Below are 27,448 nucleotides of genomic sequence, written 5' to 3'. Positions count from 1 at the left end.
AGCAGGATAAGCAGCTTGGATGATGGAAGGATGGATGGATGCTTCATCACTTCTCTAAGTGACCTCTTCAGTCTCAACTGACTGCAGGCATCTCCACCCTTATAAACAACGACCGGAACCAACGACCGGTTTCATATGCAAATATGGGCGTTACCATTAACTTGTGAAAAAGGCGCCTCCTCAGCCTTCCTGAGGAGGCGCCCATCTATCCTCCAAATTTCTCCCCAACTTCTACCACTGCGCCACAGAGAGCATCCTGACCAGCTGCATCTCAGTGTGGTACGGCAACCGCACCTCAGTAGACCTCAGCAGCGGGCCGTCAAGGCGGCCCAGCACATCACCGGTACCCAGCTCCCAGCCATAAGAGACATTTATCACAAACGCTGCCTTCGAAGGGGTCTGAGCATCAGCAGAGATCCCACCCGCAACCATAGACAGTTCTCCCCCCTGCGCTCTGGGAGGCGCTACAGGAGCCTCAGAGCCCGCACTACCAGGCTCAAAAACAGCTTCTTTCCCCAAGCTGTTGCCCACCTGAACATGGCCACCCACTGAATGTCTGTAAATGTTTTTATACCTTCTTTTTTTTAACTTATTTTTAGCTTTTAGTCTTCATCTGTATAGATCTTATACTACGTAGTATGTTTGCTATGTTTGTCTGTGTCTGTCTTGCACTGTTTGGCGAAGCCGCAGCCCTCATTTCATTTTTAACATGTGCCTGCATTGTTTTTAATGACAATAAATTGAATTGAATAGTTTCAATGGTCATTTGTACTATTCCCAGAGGATTGGGGAATAGTTGCAATCACAGCATTGTAAGATGGTGACAGATATAATTTTAGCCCCCCCCCCCCCCGGTTCAGGGATGGTCGTTCCCTCCTCCTATAGATGGCCTCTTTGACTCCCCGTTCGACAGTGTTCCTCCCTATCAAGGATGTTCACATCTTCCCCCTTGAAAGAGTACATCTGACATCATTTTACAATACTGTGATTGCAAATATTCCCAAATCCTCTGTGAGTAGTACACATGGCCATAGAAACTCTAGTTAAGGGTCATGCCCATATTCGCATATGAAACTGGTCGTTGGTTTTGGTCGTTATGCAGCTGTGTTGTTTATAAGGGTGGGGACACCTGCGGTCAGTTGAGACTGAAGAGGTCACTTAGATGAGTGATGAAACGTACCTGTCAGTAAACATTGTGTCCAGATGATCTGACTCAGCCTTCTTTGATTCTCTTACCTGGATTATTGAACATGCATAAAAGACATAAAACAGCAGATGTGCCAGGATGAATGGCACAATTGACAGATAAAATGCAACTTGATTGATTGATTGACTTACCGTCTCAGTAAGTACCTGGTACCAAAACTGTAAGGAAAATAAATCCATACTCTAAAAATACATGTTTAAGCTAATCTGCAAAAAAATCAAACAAATCTGAGATGATGAATCCAGGAATACACTGTCTGTTTTCGGTTGCTGCATTGGGAACATTTGAAAAACCTCCTCTGTGACGTACTGTCAGGTGAAATCATCAAGACAAAAATCCTGCAGCATGGTTTAACGCTTTGGAGCCGTTTTGCTTGTTGATGTGGTGGTTTTGTAAATATCCAGGATGCAAGAAGCAAAGGGTTCAAGCAGTATAGGTTTAATGTGACGGTGCCGGAAGTGGGATGGCCTGCCCTGGACGAGCATCAGCGGTAGGACAAGGTAGAAACCTTGAAAGTTGTGGTGTATTGGATCGAGCACTCGGTGCTCGATTGTGTTGGACTGTCACCACTACTGAGTTCTGTAATACACTGGTCGAGCCTGGTAGTGTGTGATGTCTCCGTCAGTAAAGATCAGACTTGTGCCGCATCCTCGTCTCCGTGTACTTATATATAATAGCGATTAAGTTAGTAACCCACGAATAGTAACACTACAATAGTGTGCATAAGAGAAGTCACAACAAAAGTTGAGCATGACCAGTCTTACTATTTAACGGGATGGATGGATGTCAAAAAGATGTCCACGGCCCGCTATCTGGCCCATGCTGCAATCTGCAATATACAATCCGACAGACCCCCATGTCCCGTTGTAAACAAGCTGCGCGCGCAGAACGTGTGGCAAAACGTGGCCGACAAACAACGTGCGTGCCACAGTGAAACCAAAAACGGGAAAGTTTTTCCTTTGCGTTTTAAAAAAGTTCCGACATCGTTCTGAATACGAAAAAAAAAACCCGACTGAAAACGCTGTAGTATGCATGCCAGGCCAGTAGATGGCGGTGAAACTTTGCGGTAGAGAGCCTTTCCGGTGTGTAATATTTGCTAGTAATATTTGATTTGCTAATGTCCCTTACGGCTTTCCGTAGCGCCACAACAAAGTCACGTGATGTACGTAACAACGTCAGTCGGAATCCGGTCGGTGAATAAACACCCAGCACGAGAGAAGTCGTCCTTGCTTTATTAATGTTATAAGTTAACATAGCCAGAGGGCACAGATCATTACATGGTGTCAGAGTAGCGGAGTTTAAATACCCAATATGGATTCGTACGGCGTTCCAGCTCCACGGATGGACTGGGAATCGGCGAACTTACCTGAAGCATGGAGACGATTTCGACAAACAACGGAGCTAATGTTCACGGGCCCCCTGCGCGGGAAGAACGAAGAGGAGAAATGCAGCTACCTCCTGCTCTGGATAGGGGAAAAAGGGCGAGATGTGCACAACACTTGGACACTCAGCGGAGAACAAGCCAAGAAGCTAGAAACGTACTACGATAAGTACACTGAGTACATCACCCCCAAAGCAAACCCGATTTATGCCAGATATAAATTTCATGAAAAGATGCAGGGAGAGAGTGAATCCTTCGAACGATTTGTAACTGAGCTAAAGCTCCTAGTCAAAGACTGTGGCTACCCAAATGCCGACGAGATGGTCAGGGACCGCATCGTGTTTGCCACCAACTCACCCAGAGTGAGAGAAAAGCTACTTAGCCAGGGAGCTGAGCTAACGCTAGAAAAGGCCATAGATGTAGCCCGCTCACACGAGCTAGCAAAGCAACAGCTAAAGTCTATGGGCCAGGGCAGCACACATGAAACGGTGCACGCAATAGGCAGAAAGACTTACAAACCGAACGCACCCAAAGCAGCTAACGCTAACTTCAGACAAAGGGAGGGTAACGTTAGCACCGCCGCTAGGGCGTGTAGCTATTGTGGAGGGCTACACGGCGCTAAAGCCACTTGCCCAGCTAAGGGTAAACAATGCATTAAATGCAAGAAGCTCAATCATTTTGCTAAAGTATGCAAGTCTAGCTCCCAGGGACAGACAAAGTACTACCGCGGCACAGTACATGCCGTCGGAGAGAACCCAGAAGAGTACACCACTGACAGAGAGCAGGAAGAACTGTACTTCGACAACATTACAGTGGAGAGCACCGCTGTGGGAGAACAGACAGAGCTGTACATAGACTGCATCTCAATAGAGAACAACGGAAAAAGCAACGAGCAGGCTTACGTAGAGGTTGGAATTGGCACACCTCCACAGAAGGTAAAGTTTAAACTAGACACTGGGGCACAGGCCAATACTATTCCCACCAACCTGTTCCAGGCGCTGTTCAAAAATGTGACACTGAAACCAGCAATACACAGTCTCACTGAATATGGAGGAGGCGCGCTGAGCGTGAAAGGCACATGCAAACTCAAATGTAAGTACAGAGACAATGCAATTATGCTGGACTTTTACGTCATTGACACAAACGCCCCACCAGTCATGGCAATGAAAACATGCCGTGACCTAAACTTGGTAAAAATAGTGATGGCTGTGAGCGAGGAAAACAATGTCACATCACAGAGCATAATGGATGAGTATGCAGATGTTTTCCAAGGAATAGGAGAGTTCCCAGGCGAGTGCACCTTCCGCGTCACACCAGATGCAACGCCGGTCGTCTGCCCGCCACGCAGAATCCCCATCGCCCTACGCAGCAAACTGAGGGACGAGCTTGACAGCATGGAGAAAGGCGGCATAATCTGTAAGGTAACAGAACCCACAGAATGGGTGAACGCACTCGTCATTGTTGAGAAGCCAAAGACAGGCAAACTTAGAGTGTGTTTAGACCCCAGAGCTCTTAACAAAGTGATACAACGACCTCACTACCCCCTCCCCACGCTGGAGGACGCCACCACAAAGCTTGCTGGAGCTGAGTACTTTAGCGTGTTAGACGCGCGGTCAGGCTATTGGGCCATCAAACTGAGCACTGAATCCTCAATGTTGACGACATTTAACACAGTGTTTGGCAGGTATCGTTTCCTCAGACTGCCATTCGGAATCGTGTCCGCTCAAGACGAGTTCCAGAGACGCGTGGATGAAACATATGAAGGATTGGACGGTGTGACGGCCATAGTGGACGATATACTAGTGTTCGGCAAGACTAAAGAGGAACATGACCAGCGTCTCAGAGCGATGCTGAAGCGCACAAGGGAGCGAGGGGTGAGGCTCAACCCCGACAAGTGTCACATATGCGTGTCCGAGGTAAGCTACTTCGGCCACACGCTCTCACACGAAGGCATCAAACCAGACCCACACAAGGTGAAGGCGGTCAAGGACATGCAACCCCCACAGAACAAAGCAGAGCTGGAGACAGTCCTCGGCATGATCAACTACCTCGCCAGATTTGCTCCACACCTCTCACAGATAAACTCACCCCTCAGACAGCTTCTGAAACAGGACAGTGAGTTTGTGTGGGATGCAGTCCACGACAAGGCGTTCCAAGAGATGAAGAATCTCATTACACAGCACCCAGGTCCAGTACTCTCATATTTCGACCCGCAGAAAGAGCTGCGACTCCAAGTGGATGCATCCAAAAGTGGCCTTGGGGCTGTCATGCTCCAAGATGGCAAACCAATTGCCTATGCGTCCAAGTCACTCAACAGCACTGAAGAAAACTACGCACAGATAGAGAAGGAGCTCTACGCTGTGGTCTTCGGCTGCAAGAGGTTCCACGAGTACATGTATGGACGAAAAGTAATTGTGGAGTCAGACCACAAGCCTCTGGAGGCAATACTAAAAAAGCCACTGGCAGCAGCACCACCCCGGCTGCAACGGATGATCCTGGCGCTCCAAAAATACGACATCCAAATCATCCACCGCCCCGGTAAGGACATACCGGTGGCCGACACACTGTCACGCAAGTCAATAGAACACCACGACAGTGACCTACAGGAAGGGATGGAGGCCCAAGTGCACACAGTCCTCAGCAACATCCCTGTGAGCGACACAAGACTCACAGAAATCAAGCAGGAAACAGCGCAAGATCCACAGCTCACCGCACTCAGACGAGCCACACTCACTGGCTGGCCAGACACAAAGAAAAAGTGCCCGCCCAGCATCCAGGAATACTGGAACCACAGAGCAGAAATCTCAGAAATGGACGGTATCCTGTTCAAAGGTGAGAGAATCATTGTCCCCCAAAAGCTTCGCAAGGACATGATACAGCGCATCCATGCCAGCCACCTTGGCGTGGAAAAAAGCAAATGCCGAGCAAGAGACTTACTGTTCTGGCCTGGCATGGGGAAACAGATCGAGGATGCGGTAGCAGACTGCAGCATATGCCAAGAACGGCGCAGCGCAAATGCAAAGGAACCAATGATGTCACACGCCATACCCGAGCGGCCGTGGCAAGTGATAGGCACAGACCTATTCACATGGAACTCACAGGACTTCATAGTCACTGTGGACTACTACTCCAGATTCTTCGAGCTAGAAAGACTTTACAGCTGCACCTCATCTGCCGTCATCATGAAGCTGAAAGCAGCAATGGCTCGACACGGAATCCCCGAGACTATCATCAGCGACAACGGTCCGTGCTACAGCTCTGGTGAGTTCCGCAACTTCTCACAGACATGGGGTTTCTCACACACCACCACAAGCCCCCACTACCCACAGAGCAACGGCCTCTCCGAGAAGACTGTCCAGACGGCCAAACGCATCCTGGACAAAGCCAAAGCTGAGAACAAAGACCCCTACATGAGCTTACTGGAGTATCGCAACACACCGGTGGACAACCTGAAATCACCGGCACAGCTACTGATGAGTCGGAGGCTGCGGTCCATTCTCCCATCAACAGCAAAACACCTGCAGCCACAGATCGCCAGTCAGGAGGATGTTCACAAAAGGAGAGAGGTATGTCAACAGCGCCAGCAGGCATACTACAACCGAACAGCCAAACCTCTGCCCCACCTGCCCGCAGGCACACCAATCCGCTTCCGGCAGGAGGATGGATCCTGGAGACCTGCAACTGTGGAAAGACCAGCGAACACAGACAGGAGCTACCACATCCAAACCAAAGAAGGTCAGATCTACCAACGCAACCGTCAACACCTGCGACAAAGCAGAGTGAACGCTCACACTACACACACACACACTTCACAGCAGACTGTTACCAGCGCTAACAACAACACACAAGCCCATCAGCAAGAGCATGCTGAACCTCCAGACACGAACAATCAGCGACAACCAGACACACAGCCTGGTTACACCACGAGGTCAGGTCGCACGATCAAACCAAGACAAATCCTTGACTTATGAATGTTAAAAAAAGAGAATTTTACACCAACCTGTACTATACCTGCTATGTTTTGAAAAGAAATATTTACAGCGTTCACTTACCTTGTGTACCTACCTGCTGTTTGCAGTTACCAGTAATGAAATGAAAAAAAAAAGATGAAATGTTATTACGGTGTCACATTTAGACAGTGAAGGAAATGTTTTACACTACTTTGTTGCAGTCCAGTTATATAAGAGTTCCACTTTCATATTCTTTCTTATTAAGATTGTATTCGCTTATAAACGTGCTCAACGTGGTCTGTATCTCTGCAGAGAAAGCAGCACTTTTCAGAAAAAGGGAGATGTAATATTTGCTAGTAATATTTGATTTGCTAATGTCCCTTACGGCTTTCCGTAGCGCCACAACAAAGTCACGTGATGTACGTAACAACGTCAGTCGGAATCCGGTCGGTGAATAAACACCCAGCACGAGAGAAGTCGTCCTTGCTTTATTAATGTTATAAGTTAACATAGCCAGAGGGCACAGATCATTACACGGTGGACGCCACCACGCGCATGCGCACAGATGCTTTCTTCTCAGCGCGGTGAGCTAACAGAGGGTGGCGAGTGTACGCTCGAAAACAGATAATTTTGTCCGGACTGACGATGAAGCGGAGCCGCTAAAGCATCTAATCACAGTTCCAGGAAAACGCTGATTAGCGTTGACAAATTTAGCAGCGATAACAGCACAAACGTCGTCTTCTCACTCGCGCGTGGCCTGGTTGACCGAAAACGCAATACGCATGTGCGAAAGGGGGCCGTGACGTCACCGTTTTCGCAGGAACCAGTCTTGCCGGTTTACATGGCGGCGACGGGGTTGCGTTTTCTGAAGATTTCGCTCAGGAACCCGTTTTCAGGCCCCCGCCACGCCGTTGTCGTGTGAACGAACGGCTGAAACGCAACAACCCCGTTTTATGTTGAAAACGTCGCCGTGTAAACACACCAAGTATATCTACGAAAGAAGCAACGAATGCGTAAAGTATTTAGAAGCATACGATTACTTTGTCGGTGGATACGTCCAAGACTGCTTTTACCACCCGTTATCGAAGGAAAACGAGTTTTGCTTCATCAAATCAAAAGTAAGCCCTCGTAGTTTAATTCTTGGTACGGTTGAAGTGTTCGTGTAAACTACTAATAAGACACGTTAGCCCCTAGCTAACGGGTCTGATCCTTTAGCCCAGTGTTTCTCAACCGGGGACCCCTAGTGGTCCGTGGTGTAATTGCAAGGGTCCGTGAAAATAAAATATCTTTAAAAAAAAAGATCCTATGACATTTATAGAAATAGGATTATTTTATTCAAATGTGACTGAGACCTTTATCTACCTAAACTATAAAGGGTAACAGGACTTTTTTCTCTAATTACATCTGTTTCACAAGTGTAATTTGTTGTATTTTAATAAGAGATCTCGCTCCCGTTTGCGTTGTTAAAAGTTACTGCATAAAAATTCTGTTTTGTTACATATATCTGAAAGTTACTGAATACATATTCTGTTTTGTTACATATATCTGAAAGTTACTGAATACATATTCTGTTTTGTTACATATATCTAAAAGTTACTGCATAAAAATTCTGTTGTTACATACATCTGAAAGTTACTGAATACATATTCTGTTTTGTTACATATATCTGAAAGTTACTGCATAAAAATTCTGTTGTTACATACATCTGAAAGTTACTGAATACATATTCTGTTTTGTTACATACATCTGAAAGTTACTGAATACATATTCTGTTTTGTTACATATATCTGAAAGTTACTGAATACATATTGTTTTGTTACATATATCTGAAAGTTACTGAATACATATTCTGTTTTGTTACATATATCTGAAAGTTACTGCATAAGAATTCTGTTTTGTTAACTATATCTAAGTTACAACTGAAAGCTCTTATTTTTGCCCCAAAGAGTGAATAAATGCTATAATGCAATTTAAAATTCAGTTTCTACTGTTTCTATCAAATTGCATCCCCCCTCCCCCAAGATCAGGTGGAGGGGTCCTCAGGGTAGATCAAAAATACGCAGGGGGTCCAGGACCCCAAAAAGGTTGAGAACCACTGCTTTAGCCTAGCGGTTAGTGACGTCACCTTGTGGTGCAGTACACCTAGTATCGAATCCCGCACCGGGCAAGAAAATAACCGGTTACATTGGTGGCAGCGGTGGGATCCGGAAGTGTTCAGATCCCCAGAAGTCTCTTCGTAGCGGGAAGAACAAAGCGCGAGGGTGCGCTTCTGGGGAGGGTGACGACTGTAAACCACTAATAAGACACGTTAGCCCCTAGCTAACCGGTCTGACCCTTTAGCCGAGCGGTTAGTGACGTCGCCTTGTGGTGTAGTACACCCCGTATCGAATCCCGCACCGGGCAAGAAAATAACCGGTTACAGAAGTACACTGCTCAAAAAAATAAAGGGAACACATAAGCAATGCAATGTAGCTCCAAGTCAATCACACTTTTGAGATATCAACCTGTCCAGTTAGGGAGCAACACTGATTTGTGACTCAATTTCACCTGTTGGTAAATTGTCTAATTTCCACCTGGTGGAAATTAGACAATTTGCAAGACAACCCCTATAACAGGAATGGATTTGCAGGTGGTGGCCACAGACCATTTGCCTGTCCTCATCTTTTCTGGCCGATCTTTGGTTAGTTTTTCATTTTGCTAGTGCCCTCACCACTAGAGGTGGCATGAGGCGGTATCTGCAACCTACAGAAGTTGCTCAGGTAGTGCAGCTCATCCAGGATGGCACATCAATGCGTGCTGTGGCAAGAAGATTTGATGTGTCTCCCAGCACAGTGTCCAGAGCATGGAGGAGGTACCAGGAGACAGGCCAGTACACCAGGACACGTGGAGGGGGCCGCAGGAGGACAACAACCCCGCAGCAGGACCGCTATCTGGTCCTTTGTGCAAGGAGGAACAGGAGGAGCACTGCCGGAGCCCTACAAAACGACCTTCAACAGGCCACTAATGTGCAGGTTTCTGCTCAAACAGTGAGAAACAGAATGCATGAGGATGGTATGAGGGCCCGACGTCCACAATTGGGGCCTGTGCTCACAGCCCAACACCGTGCAGCCCGATTGACCTTTGCCAGAGAACATCTTGGTTGGCAGATTCGCCATTGGCGCCCTGTGCTCTTCACAGATGAGAGCAGGTTCACACTGAACACATGTGACAGACGTGAGAGAGTCTGGAGACGCTGTGGAGAACGTTCTGCTGCCTGCAACATCCTCCAGCATGACCGGTTTGGCGGTGGGTCAGTGATGGTCTGGGGAGGCATATCCTTGGAGGGCCGCACAGACCTCTACGTGCTAGGCAGAGGTACCATGACTGCCATTAGGTACCGGGATGAGATCCTCAGACCCATTGTCAGACCATATGCTGGTGCAGTGGGCCCTGGGTTCCTGCTCATGCATGACAATGCTCGTCCTCATGTGGCCAGAGTGTGTCAGCAGTTCCTGTATGTCGAGGGCATTGATGCTATGGACCGGCCTGCACGTTCCCCAGACCTGAATCCAATCGAGCACCTCTGGGACATCATGTCTCGTACCATCCGCCAACGTGATGTCGCACCACAGACTGTCCAGGAGTTGACCGATGCCCTGATCCAGGTCTGGGAGGAGATCCCTCAGGAGACCATCCGTCGTCTCATCAGGAGCATGCCCAGACGTTGTAGGGAGTGCATACAGGCACGTGGAGGCCACACACACTACTGAGCCTCATTTTGAATCGTCTTGAAGAATTTCCACAGAAGTTGGATCAGCCTATGTTCTCATTTTCCACTTTGATTTTGAGTATGATTCTGAATCCAGACCTTAATGGGCTAATGATTTTGATTTCCATTGATCATTCTTAGGTTATTTTGCTCTAAACACATTCCTCTGTCTAATAAATAAAGATTTTCAGCTGAAATATTTCATTCATCGAGGTCTGTATTGTGTTTTTAGGTGTTCCCTTTATTTTTTTGAGCAGTATATTTGTCAGCACACGATTACTTTGTCGGTGGACACGTCCAAGACTGCTTTTACCATCCGTTATCAAAGGAAAACGAGTTTTGCTTCATCAAATCAAAGGTAAGCCCTCGTAGTTTAATTCTTTGTACGGTTGAATTGTTTGTATTCAACAAAAGTTGAATCGTTTGTACGGCCACGAGGTCGAGGCCGGAGTCAAGTTATGACGTCAAACGTCACGACACAAGAAAGCTGGTGGAATCGCTGTCAAAGTTGAGGAAGGCTAGGCATTACAACTCAAACTTTGGTTTGGCAGTTGCTCTACTAGGAAAGTATCACATTTAGAGCTGTTACTTACGTATTGCAGCGAATTCGGGGGGGGGGGGCAGCCCGGGACCGCCACAGCCGGGGCGCGAACCCGTATCTCCTGCGCCGCAGGCGACGACGTTAACCAGTCGACAAAACGGTAACGTGTCTACTTATTCGTGTACGTTACACTACTTTCGGGAAGCGCGTCCCAGCGCGTCAGCATATCAGCTCCCTCACGCCTCTGGGCGCACGCGCTTCCGATGACCACACGGTCTCACCACCTCTGACACCAATGCAGTAGCGCCTCCTCTGGTCGGTCGGGGCGCCCCCGGATCGGCAGAGAGGGGGTGGAGCCCCGAACGGGACAGCTCAAAAACAGCGGGGTAATTGGCCAGATACATATTGGGGAGAAAATTGGGGGGGGGGGGACACCAATGTAGCGAATTAGGAGGGCAGCCGGCGGACCGCCACAGCCGGGACGCGAACCCATATCCCCCGCACCGCGGGCGACAACGTTAACCAGTCGACTAAAGAACCTGATTCGTTAGCTAATGGTTAACGTGTCTACTTATCCATGCACGTTACAGTATGTTCAATCACAATATGTATTTTTGGAAGAAACTGATACATACCACGTGTGGAATGTTCTCCGCAAATCTTCGCGTTTGATACCGGCTCTTCTGACCACGTTTCCGGTCCTCCCGGCCGATCGCACGAATCCACGCCTGTCTTCTTCGTTTTTCCCCTTTCGGCATGCGACAAAAAATGCAGACGCTTGTTTTTATCATCTTTACGATTTGTTCAACCGCGAAGCGTTTCGTTTCGTTTTAAATCAGTTTCTCCGTGACGATCTCTTCGACACGAACGTAGTAACGTTTGCGAACATGAGACTCGTGGCCCCTGTTTGCCTCACATTCTGCGCACGCACATTCTGCGCATGTAAACGAGGGAACGCGTCTATAGACAATGTATGAGGAAATAAACAATATACCCGAAGGGTGTATTTTTTTGAAATTTTTTTTGAACTGCAACGATTGCGATTACATGAGAATAACCGCATTTTCTCAACTTTGAGGGACTTATTTGTCCTGATAGTTGACCTTGTCGGAAAACATTCTATTGACGATTTTGACTACACGTTTGACACAAGCTTACCGCCTTCCCTCTACCAACGCTCTGTGTGAAGGCCGAAACAGAAAGAGAAAAAAAAACCATACCAAGTAGGAAATGAATTTCGTAGAATGACTGGCGTACGTGTTGACCAATAGCAATAAAGGTTATCGAAACGTTATCCAATCACGCCTAAGAAGGACGGCGGGATTTCCTGTGTGTGACGCAAAAGTTCTCAGTCAACAGTGGAGGCCCCACCCTTTGTGTTTCCCACTGCCCGTCAATCAAAATAGAAAAAAATCAAGACAGTTATCACTTATTGCTGCGCATCTGCAATCACTATAATTTTCCGAAAATGTGCGGCGTGTGATTACGTCCGTTCTCCGATTCACAGCGAGTCACGCAATGACCGGTAGGTAGTGTCCCTTTCATTCGCAACCAGCGGAGGCTAACGAGCTAGTTAAGGTACCCCCGGAGGCTAAGCTAAATTAGCCCCTTCGCTTTGCTAGCTCTGGACTTCGCCTCCCCTGTGGTCGGGCGCTATCCCGAGCTAGCGCGCCCTTGGCTAAGCTACGCCTGTTAGCTCGTGTTAGCCGGCTAGCTAGCTAGCCTACGTCAAACAGCAAACGCTGCCGGGGCCGCTCGCTTTGAAGTAGCTAGTTGCCGAGCGTCGCTGCCACGGTCGTTTTGAGCAGTGTGTCGTTTGTAGACATTTAAGTAAAGTTCAGGTCCCTTGGTAAGTAGGAGTATTGTGTTCTTGTGGGGTTTTTTGCGCTGCTGTGTGAGCGTTAGAAGGTTTGTACGGTTAACGTTAGCTTCGCGTTGCTTTGCTGCTGTGCTTCTGACATAGCCCCAGAACAGCCAGTAAAACAAGAGGAAATGGCTGCCTTGGACGCGGACGGCGGTCGGAGCGGCTTTCTGCAGCAGGATAATGGAAGAGGAGATCAGGTGGGTTTACACATTTTTCTGCCTTGTACCTACACATGGTCGCCGTGTGTTCAGTGAGCGGCGCTTGGCGAGGCTCGCTCACGCTCCAGAGTTTTGCAAGTTGGGGATAAGTCAAAACTTCCTATGTGGCCCGGTCTAACGGCCACCCACTTTCTCCTCCCTCTAAACCCGCCCCGTTGTGGGTAGGACACTCAGCCGTCATCGCTCGACCTGCTGGCAACTACCTGCAGCAAGGTTGGGTCACCGTCGTCAGAGGTGGACAGAGGTGCTGCCGCTGATGTGGTAAGTCACTAAGCTCTGCTCAGTTTTGACACAAGACATGCAATCGAAATACCTGAAATTCCTTGTCACCCAAAACAAGCGGTGGCAGACAGTGTACTTGTTCACAGGGTAACAACACTGAAGCATAGCAATGACTTTTTTGCTGATGCACTAATTCTCAACCCATTTTGGTAAGTGCTGCTGAAAGTGTGCGCGCTTAAGTGCTGCTCAGGGCTTTCAGGGGGGTCAAATATCTGGAGAAACTGGATGGTGTGCAGCAGTGGTTTGTCTCAAGAGCAAAATTGCCAGCGTTTTTTTTAAGTATTAGTTATCCTGGTTGAATTAGTATGTTATTAATGTATCAAAACCATTGATCAACTAACAGTCTCCGTCAAAAATCTGTACATCCCTGTTAGGCCTTACTACTCAGAATGTGACCCGTTTAGTGTAGCTGTGCGGGGTGAGAATTCCTCTTATTTTAACTTTCATTTAAAACGGTATTTCTGAAATGGTTTAAGCAAATAAGTTAAAGACGGGATGAAAGCAGCATGATGAAATGTGTACGTAGTTAGAAAGTCTTGAGCAGGGTTCAAAATTAACTTTTTGGCAAGGTGGTTTGGCTGGTAGGTGAAACATTTTTAACTGGCAAGACAGATTTTTTTTTTTACCAGCCAACAAAAACATTGCTTTTTTACTATTGCAGTTTACTATTATTACTATTTAGGATGTAATCTTGATCTCATATGCGATTCTCAGTCAATATTATTGGAGTGTGCAGTAATAATAGTAGTAAAACTAACAGTGCAGAAATATTAATTCAACACTTTCAACACTAAAGTGTAACACATTTGAATTAATAAATTCAGGGATATTCACCTTTAAGTGCAAGAAGGATCATTTATTAAGGAGTTTTAGAATATAACAATTATAAAGGAATTATTAATAACAAGTAAAAATAAGTAACAGTAATAAGTTCAAAGCCATAGTTCATATTAATATGTTTTTTTTATTCTGTTGTAGCATAGTCAGACGTCTTCAGACAGTTTGCTCTCAAAGCAATTTTCCTCCTTGTCTCCCGCTCGATGACTGTGTCGGGTGGATGAGATGAGGAGGGAGCGCTTTCATTGGCCGTGGCAGCAGTGGTCTCTTCGGCCTGAAGTTGGCCTGTTTTCTTTTTCTTTCCTGGGGGCTCCACTCCTGCAATAAATTTCCTCATTGCTGGTTTCAGTTGCCCAGATGACAAGTACCTTAAGTACTGTAACAAAAAAATCACGCGGTTTGATGACTGACGCAATTACGTACCACGCACAACACACACATCACGGCAGATCTAGTGATAGCAAACCAGTAGCTTTCTCCAGTGCATGTAGGAGATTCAATTTTTTCTACTGGCCAGAGTGGCAGATAGTCTCCATAATTTACTCACCAAAGACTAAATTTACCCGCATTTTGCGACTAGCGAGTGTCAGTTTTGGACCCTGGTCTTAAGCCATCATAACAACAGGAAAGAAAAGCAGGACTTTGAAATACAAATTGACCCATTAACCTTGAAGACATTTCAAAAATGTTCAGTTGGTAAACATGGAGAAAAATGTTAATAGTGTGGAAAAATAAATGCAGTTCTTTGAAACAAGGGACTTCTCTTTCCTGCAGTGATTTTTGATGACCTTGTCACATTTAATAAGTTTTTAATACAGGAAATTAGTGTTACTTTTTTCAATTCAAAAGCAGTTATATGTATTTTATTAAAATCTACTACATGTATTAAAATATCACACACAATTTGTATTATCATATTTCTATCATATTTAATTTTCTTTCATTGTGATAATATTGTGTGAACTAACAGCACCATACACTTTTGTTTTTCTCTCCCAAGAGCTTTTAGTGCACTAAATAGAGAAATTGAGTTTCTCCTATGAAAGGGCATACTTTTGCAAAATGTTTCAGAGTAATTATTTAGCATTTTGTAAGTTAGACCTACTACTACTACTACTACTACTTTCAGCTTCTGTTTGGGGTCGGCACAGCAGATCATCTTTTTCCATCTCTCCCTGTCTTCTGCATCTTCCTTTGTCACGCCAGCCACCTGCATGTCCTCCCTCACCACATCCATAAACCTCCTCTTTGGCCTTCCTCTTTTCCTCTTCTCTGGCAACTTAGACCTAAATCATCAAAAAAAGTTATCTGAACCATGAAATTACTGCAATTTTTCAAATGTCTGTGGTTCTGTTCCTCAGACAACAGATCTCACATCTGTACAGCTCACTGGAACCGATAGATGGGAGGTGCTAACCCCAACAACAGTATCGAAGGAGGACCCGGGAATGATACAGATCCAGAGCCAAGGGATATTAACTTCAAACGGACAATATGTTCTTCCTCTCCACAACCTCCAGAATCAACCAATCTTTGTGACGTCAGGAACTGATGCCTCGTCTGCCAACACAGTGCCTAACATTCAGTACCAAGTGATTCCTCAGATTCAGACCGCTGATGGACAACTGAGCTTCTCCACTCCTACAGTGGAAGGAGCTACCCTGAGTCAGGATGCGACAGGGCAGATCCAGATCTTGCCTGATGGTAGCCAGGGTATAAGTGTGACATCGGCTGCCGACATCCTTACGAACAACCAGAACCTCATATCACAGACCGGGCAGGTCCAGGGAGTTTCTATTGGCAGCTCCACCTTTAACAACCAGGGTCAGGTTGTCACTAATGTGCCTGTGGGTTTGCCAGGGAACATCACTTTTGTTCCCATTAACAGTGTGGACTTGGACTCACTCGGCCTGTCTGGTGCTCAGACTATAGCAACAGGGGTCACTGCTGATGGTCAGCTAATTATGGCAAGTCAGCCTGTGGATGGCTCAGAGAACTTGGAGAAGACTGATGATCACCTCTCTCAGACACTACATGTAAACAATTCAAATGCAAATCCAGATATGTACGTGCCAACAGCCTCCTCTCACCTGCCTGATACAACAAATGAATCGGCTTTGGTGACGGGACAGGACACTTCATTGTCATCCATGGCTACAGAGCATGGTGACTCTGCTAGTTCTGGTCTCCAAGAGAGTTTCATCCAGCAAAATCAGGTCCAGAGCATCCACACATCCACGGCCCAGCCCATCATCCAGTTGCAGCAAGTGCCGGTCCAAACCAGCAATGGTCAGGTTGTCCAGTCGGTGGCAGTAGGCGGGCAGACTATGCAGAATGTTCAGCTAATCAACCCAGGGACGTTCATCATCCAGGCTCAGACAGTGACGCCATCAGGACAGATTCAATGGCAGACTTTTCAGGTGCAGGGAGTGCAAAACCTGCAGAACCTCCAGCTGCCCACCACACCACCTCAGCAGATAACCTTGGCTCCGGTCCAGACCCTCTCCCTGGGTTCCAATCCAGTCAGCATCAGCACAGGGCAGATCCCCAACCTGCAGACAGTAACGGTAAACTCCATGACCCAGCAAGAGGGGGACACGAACAGCCCTGGAGGTATGGAATTTCTTTTCACTATCCAAAAATGTATATGACAAAAGATGCAATGCTTTATATGCTTTTAAAAAATTGTTTGGGCATGCTGCCATTCTTGTTAATTGCTAACTGTTCGTCTTGTGGTTAAACATTCTGTATCCTTGTGCAACCTAAATTAATTATGGTTCTCCAGGAGAACATACAAGCTTAATTTTTTATCTCTTTATGGTGTTTGCTCGAAACCATATGTTTTTAAGACATTAGTTGTTCCCTCTGCTAAATACTTGATAATAATTTGGAGAAGTTTCCAAGCGTAAGGCCCATGGTCCAGTTAAGGTTTTCTGTTGATCTACAGAGTCTTAAGAGAATCATTTTTAACAATCTGCTTCTAAGGTCAGGTTTGCACTGCAAGTGGAATGGCTGTGGATCATAGTCTGCGCCCATTCGGCCGCCACATTAGTACACTAGTGTGTTCCCACTGGCCACGGAATACATGCATATTCCATGCAGAGTAAAGTATTGTTTTAGCGGCGTCTATTTTCTCTGCGCGCCACATGTGGCTTTCACAAAAATACATCGGGGGAAATGCACTTTATGAGCAAATGTGCATTATAGTATCTTGGAACCACATAGCCTCATGCTTCATACTGTATCATTTAGCAGCCTATACTTGGATCTTCTTGGGCTTGGCTGTTTGTTACCTATAAATTTGAGCACCAATGTAAATTAACAGTAATCATAGAGATAAAAGTCAGATCTCTTTTAAAATATCACTTTCCAAGTGAAAATGGTTTTGTCACTGAATTGTAGGATGAAAATCTATGTTTCATCATTTCCGACTGTTACGCATAGGGGACATGCACATACTCCACGGCTGTTCCGTGTCTGATGTAAACAAGTTTACGTTCCGCATGCTATGTAATATCTGCATAAACACCCCATTTGGCCTACTAGGCAAATAGAAAAATTCAGTGGTTTCCACCGTTCCTGTATGCCAATGCAAGCAAGCACAAGCATTATTCTTTCTTTCTGCATTGATTGTAGAAAACAGGATGCAAAAAAACTTGAATTTCATGAACAGTTTAAAAGGTATCACATACGGCTCTCAAAGGCTATTGGAAGAGAAGCCAGTATTCAGCCTACAGTTCAGTTCTTGTGACATGGTTTTGTACTCATTTAAATGCTTGTGTAGCGAATTCGGGGGGCAGCCCGGGAACCGCCGCAGCCGGGATGCGAACTCGGGTCACCCGCACCACAGGCGACTACGTTAACCAGTCGACTAAAGGGTCTGACCCATTAGCCAAGGGCTAGCGAATCTAGTCATTTGTGATCGTTACACTATCCCCCTCCTTCGGGAAGCACGTCCCCGCGCTTCAGCATACCAGCTCCCTCACGCCTCTGGGCGCACACATTTCCAATGGCTTCACAGTCTCACCATCCCACTTCTGACACCAATGTAGCGAATTCGGGGGCAGCTGGGAACCGCCGCAGCCAGGACGCAAACCCGGGTCTCCTGCACCATGGGCGACTATGTTAACCAGTTGACTAAAGGGTCTGACCCGTTAGCCAAGGGCTAGCGAGTCTATTTATCCGTGCATGTTACACTACCCCCCTCCTTTGGGAAGCGCGTCCCCACGCTTCAGCATATCAGCTCCCTCACGCCTCTGGGCACACACGCTTCTGATGGCCTCATGGTCTCACCATCCCACTTCTGACACCAATGTAGCAAATTCAGGGAGCAGCCCAGGAGCTGCTGCAGCAAGGACGCGAACCCGTGTCTACCACACCACGGGCGACAACATTAACCAGTCGACTAAAAGGTCCGACCCATTAGCCAAGGGCTAGCGAGTCTATTTATCTGTGCATGTTACACTTGGATAGGTCAGGGTGACATTGTCTATTTGCTTCCCTGCTTATACAGGGAAATGTTTTTTGGATCCTTTGTAACCTGTTATAACTCAAAATACAGGTCTTTTGTCTGAGCGGTGGCATCACCACCATTACCGCTATTAAACAATTCCTTGTTCCCTGGAATTACACTTTAAACTCGTGTATTATCACACTGTCAGTCATTTTTATTAGGAGCCGAGTTCAGTGGAAAAGCTGTCTCTAGAATAAACAGTCAGTACATTTACATGATATTAGAAAAAGTCGATTTATTGTGTTAGTCCGACTAAAACTGGACTTTCAAAGTACATGTAAACGTGTTAGTCCGACTGAAATCGTACTAAATCGAATTTCTCGAAGTCGGACTAACACACCTAGATGATGCAGTCGGGGATCGATTTACTCTGGCATGTATATGCTTCAATCAGCCCCGAACTGGCCTAGGCGTTCTGCGCATGATCCATTGTTCCCGCGGTAGTCTTTCACCCGGAAGTCAAACAGCATAGTATCAATCAACAGTATCGGCATGGTGCGCATCCGGGTATCGAATCCCTGTGTTACCTTCAGCTTGGTCGGGCGTCCCTACAGACACAATTAGCCAGATGTGAGAAGCCAGATGTGGGTATGTGTCCTGGTCGCTGCACTAGTGCCTCCTCTGGTCAGTTGAGGCGCCTGTTCAGGGGGGGGGGGGGGGGGGAACTGGGGGGAATACTGTGATCCTCCCTCGCACTACGCCCCCCTGGCGAAACTCCTCACTGTCAGGTGAAAAGAAGCGGCTGGTGACTCCACATGTGTCGGAGGAGGCACGTGGTAGTCTGCAGCCCTCCCCGGATCAGTAGAGGGGGTGGAGCAGCGACCGGGATGGCTCAGAAGAGTGGGGTCATTGGCCAGATACAATCGGGGAGAAAAGGGGGGGGGGGGTCCAAAAAAAAAACAGTGTCAACATGGCGAGTGCTAGAGCGAGAACCATGCATTTCTGGACAGGCGAGGAGACAAACGTTGTGTCAGCTAAAGGAGTTGAATATCCTAAAGTACATGGATGGAAGGAGAACGCGGAATGGCGAACTATTTCAGAAAGTGGCGGAAAAGTTGGACAAAGCAGGATTTAAAAGAACCCCTGAGCAAATCCCATGTTCGGTGGAAGCACCTCAAACAGGTCTACTATTGCAGGCATGCTAAGTGGTTTATCGCTTGTTTGGTAAGTGACGCAATAGGTCAACCGGAAGAAGGTCCAATAGCAACCAGCTGAAAGGGGGCATATCGCCACCTACCATACCGGGGTCGTACATATTTCTGTCAATAAATCGATTCTCCCCTGGTTCTTGTATACTGGGACATGACAGTAGTCCAATTACATGGCCTAATCGAGCTGTATCCGTAGCTCAACTTAACTGTGTGCGTAAACGCAGGGGGTGATGTGTTTGCCCCTAGAGCGACATAATGTACCAGTGGCCACTTTAAAATTTAAGAATCGAACATCAGAATATAACTGACTGACTAAAGTGGTTAATATCACATTAAAAGTACCCAAATCGGTCCCGTGTAAAATGAGTACTCGCTCTGAGACAAATACAAAGAAATAAAATGGTGTCAGTACACTTCTGTTGCAGACCTGCAGTGAATTCCAAATCACATGAAGTAAGGAGAATTGATTAGTATGAAGTGAAAGCTGAGGAGATGCATAGAGAGGCTGTGTGTGTGAGTGAGTCCACTGTCGCGCTCCCTCTCGTAGCTCAGCTAACCTGCTCTTTTGAGAGTAATAAACTGCATATGGTGGGTGTACACTTAAGTGAATCCTGCACCCACGGCTCGATGCTAAGATCACCTCTTGAATACTTAAAAACCTGAACACTTCTCCTATTATTTTTTTTTACATTTTGATCTTACGACTTGTGCGATTATTTTATTGCACAAGAAAACCGCATATTTAACGATAGGTGTGTCAAGGTAATTAAAAGTAATGTACCCATCTGCAAACATGTTTTAACCTATAGGCTGGTGTATGCATTTTTTTGTAAACCAGATCATCTTTTGTAATGAATCAATCATTATGTGTGGACAAGCTGTAATGTTAAATAATGTGTTACTGTCTCCTTGAGGAGTTGTCTAAAGATTTTCTATCAAGTTGTCTGTATAGAGATACTGCAAAGTACCAGGTTAGACTTGTGAAACACCTTCCTATGCTGTCAGGAAGTCAATCACATGCAGTTACACAAAGCTCTATTTACAGTATGCATTTTGCAGGCTGTTTGCCATGTTATTATCAGAGGCTTTTTCGATATCGATGTCTCCATTGATCCCCCCTGCTCCTACTACCCAGATATTCAGATAAAGGAAGAGCCTGATTCAGAGGACTGGCAGCTAGGCACTGACTCCACCCTGAATACCAGTGATCTTTCCCACCTGCGTGTGAGACTGGTGGATGAGGAGGACCAGCTTGGCCAGGAGAGCAAGAGGTTGCGACGAGTAGCTTGCACTTGCCCAAACTGTAAAGAGTCCGGGGGGAGGTGAGTTAGCCTAGCTGGTGTGCTTCACCCTGAATGCTCACGCTGTGCTCCATTTCTGTATGGACGAAGGTTCCTACCTCCAGTTGTCAAATGGCCCCACAGAGATCTTAACATTGACACCTGTGTTTCACAGAGGATCAAATATGGGGAAGAAGAAGCAGCACATTTGCCATATTGCGGGCTGTGGGAAGGTGTATGGAAAGACGTCCCACCTGCGAGCGCACCTGCGCTGGCACTCTGGGGAACGGCCCTTCGTTTGCAGCTGGATGTTCTGTGGGAAGAGGTTCACACGCAGCGATGAGCTACAGAGACACAGGAGAACACACACAGGTACGCACTATGCTTTTTTCATGTCTGCAGATTAGGAAACACCTGAATTGGCTGCGCAAGTAAAATGTTTTAACTTTATACCCCTTCAAAGTGTATTCATACAAGAAATAATTGATCTCTGAATTAATTTATTAAAAATTTGATAGATAGCAGAAGCACTGTCAGGTTTGTTTGGGATGCCTTAAGTGAAATTCCACAATAGAAACATATAGCCTAATTTCATGAGCTTGGTAATTCTGCTGTCAAAACTGTGGAACCAATTTGCTGTCTTAACTTCTGGATCGCTCCTGTGAAGATACAACTGCCACCAGTAGCATAGCTCTACCAGCTTTCTCCTCTGATCCAGTAGTAGAGCACTCACTACCAGCTTTCTCTGACCCTAACCCTTCAGCTGCAGTCTCGGGTCTCCCTGTATGATTATTTTTTCTGATCTGATTTAGTTTTTTCTCTTTTTGTAATAGCCTCTCTTCCAGAACAGTTCTTACAATCATTTGCCATGTAGTGAAATTTACAGCCAGTCAGAACATGATTTTCTATCAATGCAAGGACAAGTAGCCTCTGAAAAATTAAGTATTCAAACAAAATAAGTCTACTAGTCATTTTGTGACTAGGCATTAAACGGAGTGCTCTATCAAACCTCTTTACAGTTTATGCCGTTTGGCGAAATGTTCTGTTTATTTGCCTGTTTCTTTTAGAATGAAAGAGATAAATTTTCTCTTGTGAATACTTAACCATGAATTTTGACACCTCAGCTGTGAATTTTCATACCTCCACAGAAAGAAATTTACTCATCTTGATTCATCTACTCATTGACTCATCTACTCATTTTGATTATCTATGCCAGTGGTATTCAACCCTGTGACATAAAGGGCCATGTGTGTTGCAGGTTTTCATTTTAGCCCAATGCTACACCAGACGACTTCGCTATTTAGTACACCTTTAACCAGAGAGGGGAGGACACATTTTATCGGTGGTTGGAATTAGGGTTGGGCAATATGGACAAAATCAAATATCACGATATTTTTGGACCCGATACCTCGATATTGATATCATGACTATGTTGTGGAGATGACTGTTGGTGCTTTCACAAAGCATTCACACAATCAGGTTTTTGATAATCATCAGTAATGCCTGTATAATAAATAAGTGGGTAAAGGCAAATAATAGAACAGCTAGAACAGTCTGGTCACTTCAGAAAATTACATCACTTTACTGCCTTTAAAACACTTATGCCATATCACGATATTACGATATCCAAAATCCCAGACAATATCTAGTCTCATATCACAATATCGATTTACAAACCCCAAATCCAATGAAGTTGGGACGTTGTGTAAAATGTAAATAAAAACAGAATACAATGATTTGCAAATCCTTTTCGACCTATATTCAATTGAATACACCACAAAGACAAGATAATTAATGTTCAAACTGATAAACTTTGTTTTTTTTTGCAAATATTCACTCATTTTGAATTTGATGCCTGCAACACGTTCCAAAAAAGCTGGGACAGGGGCATGTTCACCACTGTGTTACACCACCTTTCCTTTTAGCAACACTCAATAAGCGTTTGGGAACTGAAGACACTACTTGTTGAAGCTTTGTAGGTGGAATTCTTTCCCATTCTTGCTTGATGTACGACTTCAGTTGCTCAACAGTCCGGGGTCTCCGTTGTCGTATTTTGCGCTTCATAAAGCGCCACACATTTTCAATGGGGGACAGGTCTGGACTGCAGGCAGGCCAGTCCAGTACCCGGACTCTTTTACTACGAAGCCACGCTGTTGGAACACGTGCAGAATGTGGCTTTGCATCGTCTTGCTGAAATAAGCAGGGACGTCCCTGAAAAAGACGTCGCTTGGATGGCGGCATATGTTGCTCCAAAACCTGTTTGTACCTTTCAGCATTAATGGTGCCTTCACAGATGTGCAAGTTACCCATGATGCCATGGGCACTAATACACCGCCATACCATCACAGATGCTGGCTTTTGAACTTTGCGCTGATAACAATCTGGATGGTCCGTTTCCTCTTTAGCCCGGAGGACACGACGTCCATGATTTCCAAAAACAATTTGAAATGTGGACTCGTCAGACCACAGCACACTTGTCCACTTTGCATCAGTCCATCTCAGAGGAGCTCGGGCCAGAGAAGCTGGTGGTGTTTCTGGGTGGTGTTGATATCTGGCTTTGGCTTTGCATGGTAGAGTTTTAACTTGCACTTGTAGATGTAGTGACGAACTGTGTTAACTGACAATGGTTTTCCGAAGTGTTCCTGAGCCCACGTGGTAATATCCTTTACAGAATGATGTCGGTTTTTAATGCAGTGCCGCCTGAGGGGTCGAAGGTCACGGGGATTCAATGTTGGTTTTCGGCCTTGCCGCTTACGTGCAGAGATTTCTCCGGATTCTCTGAATCTTTTGATGATATTATGGACTGGAGATGATGAAATCCCTAAATTCCTTGCAATTGTACGTTGAGAAACGTTGTTCTTAAACTGTTGGACTATTTGCTCACGCAGTTGTTCACAAAGTGGTGAACCTCGCCCCATCCTTGCTTGTGAACGACTGAGCCTTTCGGGGATGCTCCTTTTATACCCAATCATGACACTCACCTGTTTCCAGTTAACCTGTTCACCTGTGGAATGTTCCAGACAGGTGTTTTTTGAGCATTCCTCAACTTTCCCAGTCTTTTGTTGCCCCTGTCCCAGCTTCTTTGGAACGTGTCGCAGGCATCAAATTCAAAATGAGTGAATATTTGCAAAAAACAATTAAGTTTATCAGTTTGAACATTAAATATCTTGTCTTTGTAGTGTATTCAATTGAATATAGATCTAAAAGGATTTGCAAATCATTGTATTCTGTTTTTATTCACGTTTTACACAACGTCCCAACTTCATCGGAATTGGGGTTTGTAATATTGATATATTGCACCGCCCTAGTTGGAATGAAAATTTGCATAGTCATGGCTCTCTATACCACACAGTTGACTTATGCCATTATGACACTGACTTATGCCATACATCTTAGAAAAGTGTCCTTTATTTGATGTATAAAATGAAAAATCCATATCTTATACTCCAAAAGTCAGGGCAATTCAAATCCTGTCTGCAGTCAATTACCACTAGAACGACCAAGACGGCCATTATGACCATTCTGGATTTTCAAAGTTTAATAACTTCCTTAGAAAAAAAAGATAACAGACCTGCTGCTCCCTGAATGCTCCTAAAATTGCATATATTTGCATTAAAATAAGTTTTAGATCAATTGCACCAAAAAAAAAAAAAAAAAGATATGATAAGATCTACCTAAAACGACCATGAGCGGTCAAAATGTCTGCTTGTAATTTGTGTGTGATGGGGCGCGTCATGTCAGTATTTATGGTGTGTGTTGGTCGCGTCATTTCCTTCGTTAAGTTTATTGCTCTGTCCTAGAAATACACTAGTGTTCTGCGGTGCAGAGAAATAGTCTAAGCTTGATTTCTGATTATTTCCAACATGTCTGGTTACAGACGCACCATGACTACCACCGAAGCATTGCGGTATTGACAGGCGTTGGACAGCAGCCATTTTAGATTGTTTGAAAAATAGTATTAAAGTTGTTAAAATTTTAATTTTGGTGTCAGTCATTTCTTAACAGAAATACTAACATATGCAGTGCATTAATATCTCAATTGGGTATTTATCTTGACAGAATATAGGAGTGAAATCCCGGTCGTTCTAGTGATAAGTTGTTTTTGGTTTCCACACAATGTATCTTGACATCATCTGTGGCTCGTTGACTTATACGACAAACTAAGGACGTGACATTAGACTATCCAGAAAGCTGCATGTACCTCTTGATATATAAAATAGACCCCCAGAAAAGAAAAGGTCTGGGTGTTCATTTGACCCTCTCCTTATTTGTTGCAAAGTGGGTCCACCACAGTATCTTTCAGCCTCTTTGTTTACTCTGGTAGGAGAGAAGAAGTTCGTGTGTCCAGAATGTTCCAAGCGCTTCATGCGGAGTGACCACCTGGCGAAGCACATAAAAACCCATCAGAACAAAAAAGGCGTGAACTCTGGCAACGCCGTGGTGGCCTCAATGGAGTCGGCGGGGTCCTCAGACAGTATCATCACCACCGCAGGCGGGACCACCCTCATCCTCACCAACATCCAGCAGGGCTCCAGCAACGCCCAGGACATCCTGGCTAACGCAGAGATCCCGCTCCAGCTCGTGACCACTGTATCAGCCAGTGAAGTCATGGAGTGATTTACACTCCACTTACGAACTTCTGCAATCTCCCTCATATATTCCCACCTGTTTTATTACTTTTCACTTCAAAGTTCGTGTTTTTGAGGAAATATATATTATATATATATTTTAATGCATAAATAATCAATTCATTTCCATGAGAGCAGTGGTTTTACAAAGGAAGGGTCAGGTGGGAATGAGGAAGAGGGTTAAAAAAAAAAAGGTGGTTGCAGTATACACAAGGAAATGCCTTATTTTGTACAATATTGTGTAGTTGGAAGTGTAGGACACTTTCGATTTAAGGCTACTTATTTGTTAATGATGCGCGTTTTCGAGAAAAGATGAAAAGAAAAATGGTACACAGTCGAGCAATTTGCTCCTGCAGGTGTGATGCCTTTGTCAATAGTGTCTCCTAATGATGTCTCGTTGGAAAAAAGGTTGTTCTGTAATCCGGTGAGCAACACAAAACCCCTTAACAGAGCCATTTTTATTAAATTGACAAAATGTTATTGCCCATGTCCCTGTTTGTCTCCATGCAAATATATCTGTAATAATTCACCTCTTATATGCATTTGTTTTTTCATAGTGTCCTCCTTTTCTTTTAGTCTTTGAGCTTGCCAAGTAAATTCACAATCCTCTCTCTCTCTCTCCCCACGTAGTTGCTCACACCTCCTACGGTTCTGGTGGTGGACAAGAAAAACAATCATGTAATTAAAAACTTTTGTACTATAATTCCTCTTGAACATATACGGTTAATGTGATATGCACGTCAGCATATCGGATATTTTGACTGAACAGCTATTTATAATAGGCTTTGCATAGAAAATGGGTTTGTGATTTTAAAACTCCAAATTCTATATAAAAAAATGGCTTTTTCATCGTGTACTTCAAATGTGCTTTTGTAAAAACATTTTTTTTGTTTTTGTTTTTTTGTTTTTTGTTTTTTTGAATAATTCAAAACAAAATGTCGCATTGTAATATGAAGAAGAAGAAAAAAGCCATGTTTGGGAGGTAATTGCCAAATTTGATAACAATCTCAGGGTGACTTGGTCGTGCAGTACTGTGATTGGCTCGTGCATACTAACGTTAATCCTGCCCTGTAGCTGGAGGGCGCACTGTGGGGTGTGATGGAGAAGTGTTTTCCTGATGGACCAAAAGCCGAGGTGAATTATACCGTCACCGTGTAACCTATGCTCTTTCGAATCTGACCACGTCAGGGTCTTTTAAACGACACCACCCCCACCCCCATCACCTTAAACGTAATAGCTTGGTTCAATTCTGTATCGGCGCCTCGCTCTTTCAGCTCTATTAGGCAGGCGAAATGGTGTCAAGTGTATTGCTGAAAGCGGTACTGTGTGTGTGTGTGTGTGTGTGTGTGTGTGTGTGTGTGTTTTTTGTAAGATCCAAGATTCTTTATTTGTTACGTCTCGTTATAAAAGTATAAGAGAGTAAACAGCACTGTTCTCATCACTTTCATTTTGTTGATAAGCCTTTTTTGTATAAAATGTTTTGTATACTTCCCAAGAAACTTGCTCATGCTCACTGTCGGTAAATGTATAATGTTTCTGTCTTTGTGTTATTTTTTTCTTTGTTGATTTGAGTTGTATGTTAGGTTTCCTTGTTCTGTATTACTATAGCTCGTCAAAACATTTTCTTGTTTTTTTTTCTTTTTTTTTTTCATTTTTTACCCCCCGATATATTAAAATGTCCAACTGAGGAATGGTAAAAGTATACATGGAACGGTGAATTTAGTGCTTGAATGTTGAACTTAACGTGACAGAGAGTAGCAAGCAGGATGTCCCTTCGGAGACTCACCGTGTCGTATTGGGGGCACAGGTCTTTTTACTGCACCCTGTGCGGTGGACGGCAAGGCACTA

General features: G+C 45.1%; 1 protein-coding gene across 1 annotated transcript; it reads left to right on the top strand.

Moving 5' to 3' along the window:
* The first annotated feature begins 12,202 nt into the window (after positions 1-12,202).
* Positions 12,203-26,946, top strand: sp3a (sp3a transcription factor). The gene is made up of 7 exons (XM_056289958.1): positions 12,203-12,352; positions 12,791-12,888; positions 13,075-13,170; positions 15,390-16,641; positions 20,828-21,014; positions 21,148-21,344; positions 25,297-26,946. The coding sequence occupies exons 1-7, from the start codon at positions 12,346-12,348 to the stop codon at positions 25,587-25,589; spliced, it is 2,130 nt and encodes a 709-aa protein (XP_056145933.1). The 5' UTR covers positions 12,203-12,345; the 3' UTR covers positions 25,590-26,946.
* Positions 26,947-27,448: the final 502 nt, after the last annotated feature.

The sequence above is a fragment of the Lampris incognitus genome, chromosome 11 (genome assembly GCF_029633865.1).
Source record: "Lampris incognitus isolate fLamInc1 chromosome 11, fLamInc1.hap2, whole genome shotgun sequence".
Classification (NCBI taxonomy): domain Eukaryota; kingdom Metazoa; phylum Chordata; class Actinopteri; order Lampriformes; family Lampridae; genus Lampris; species Lampris incognitus.
This window is presented reverse-complemented; position numbering and strand designations above follow the sequence as displayed.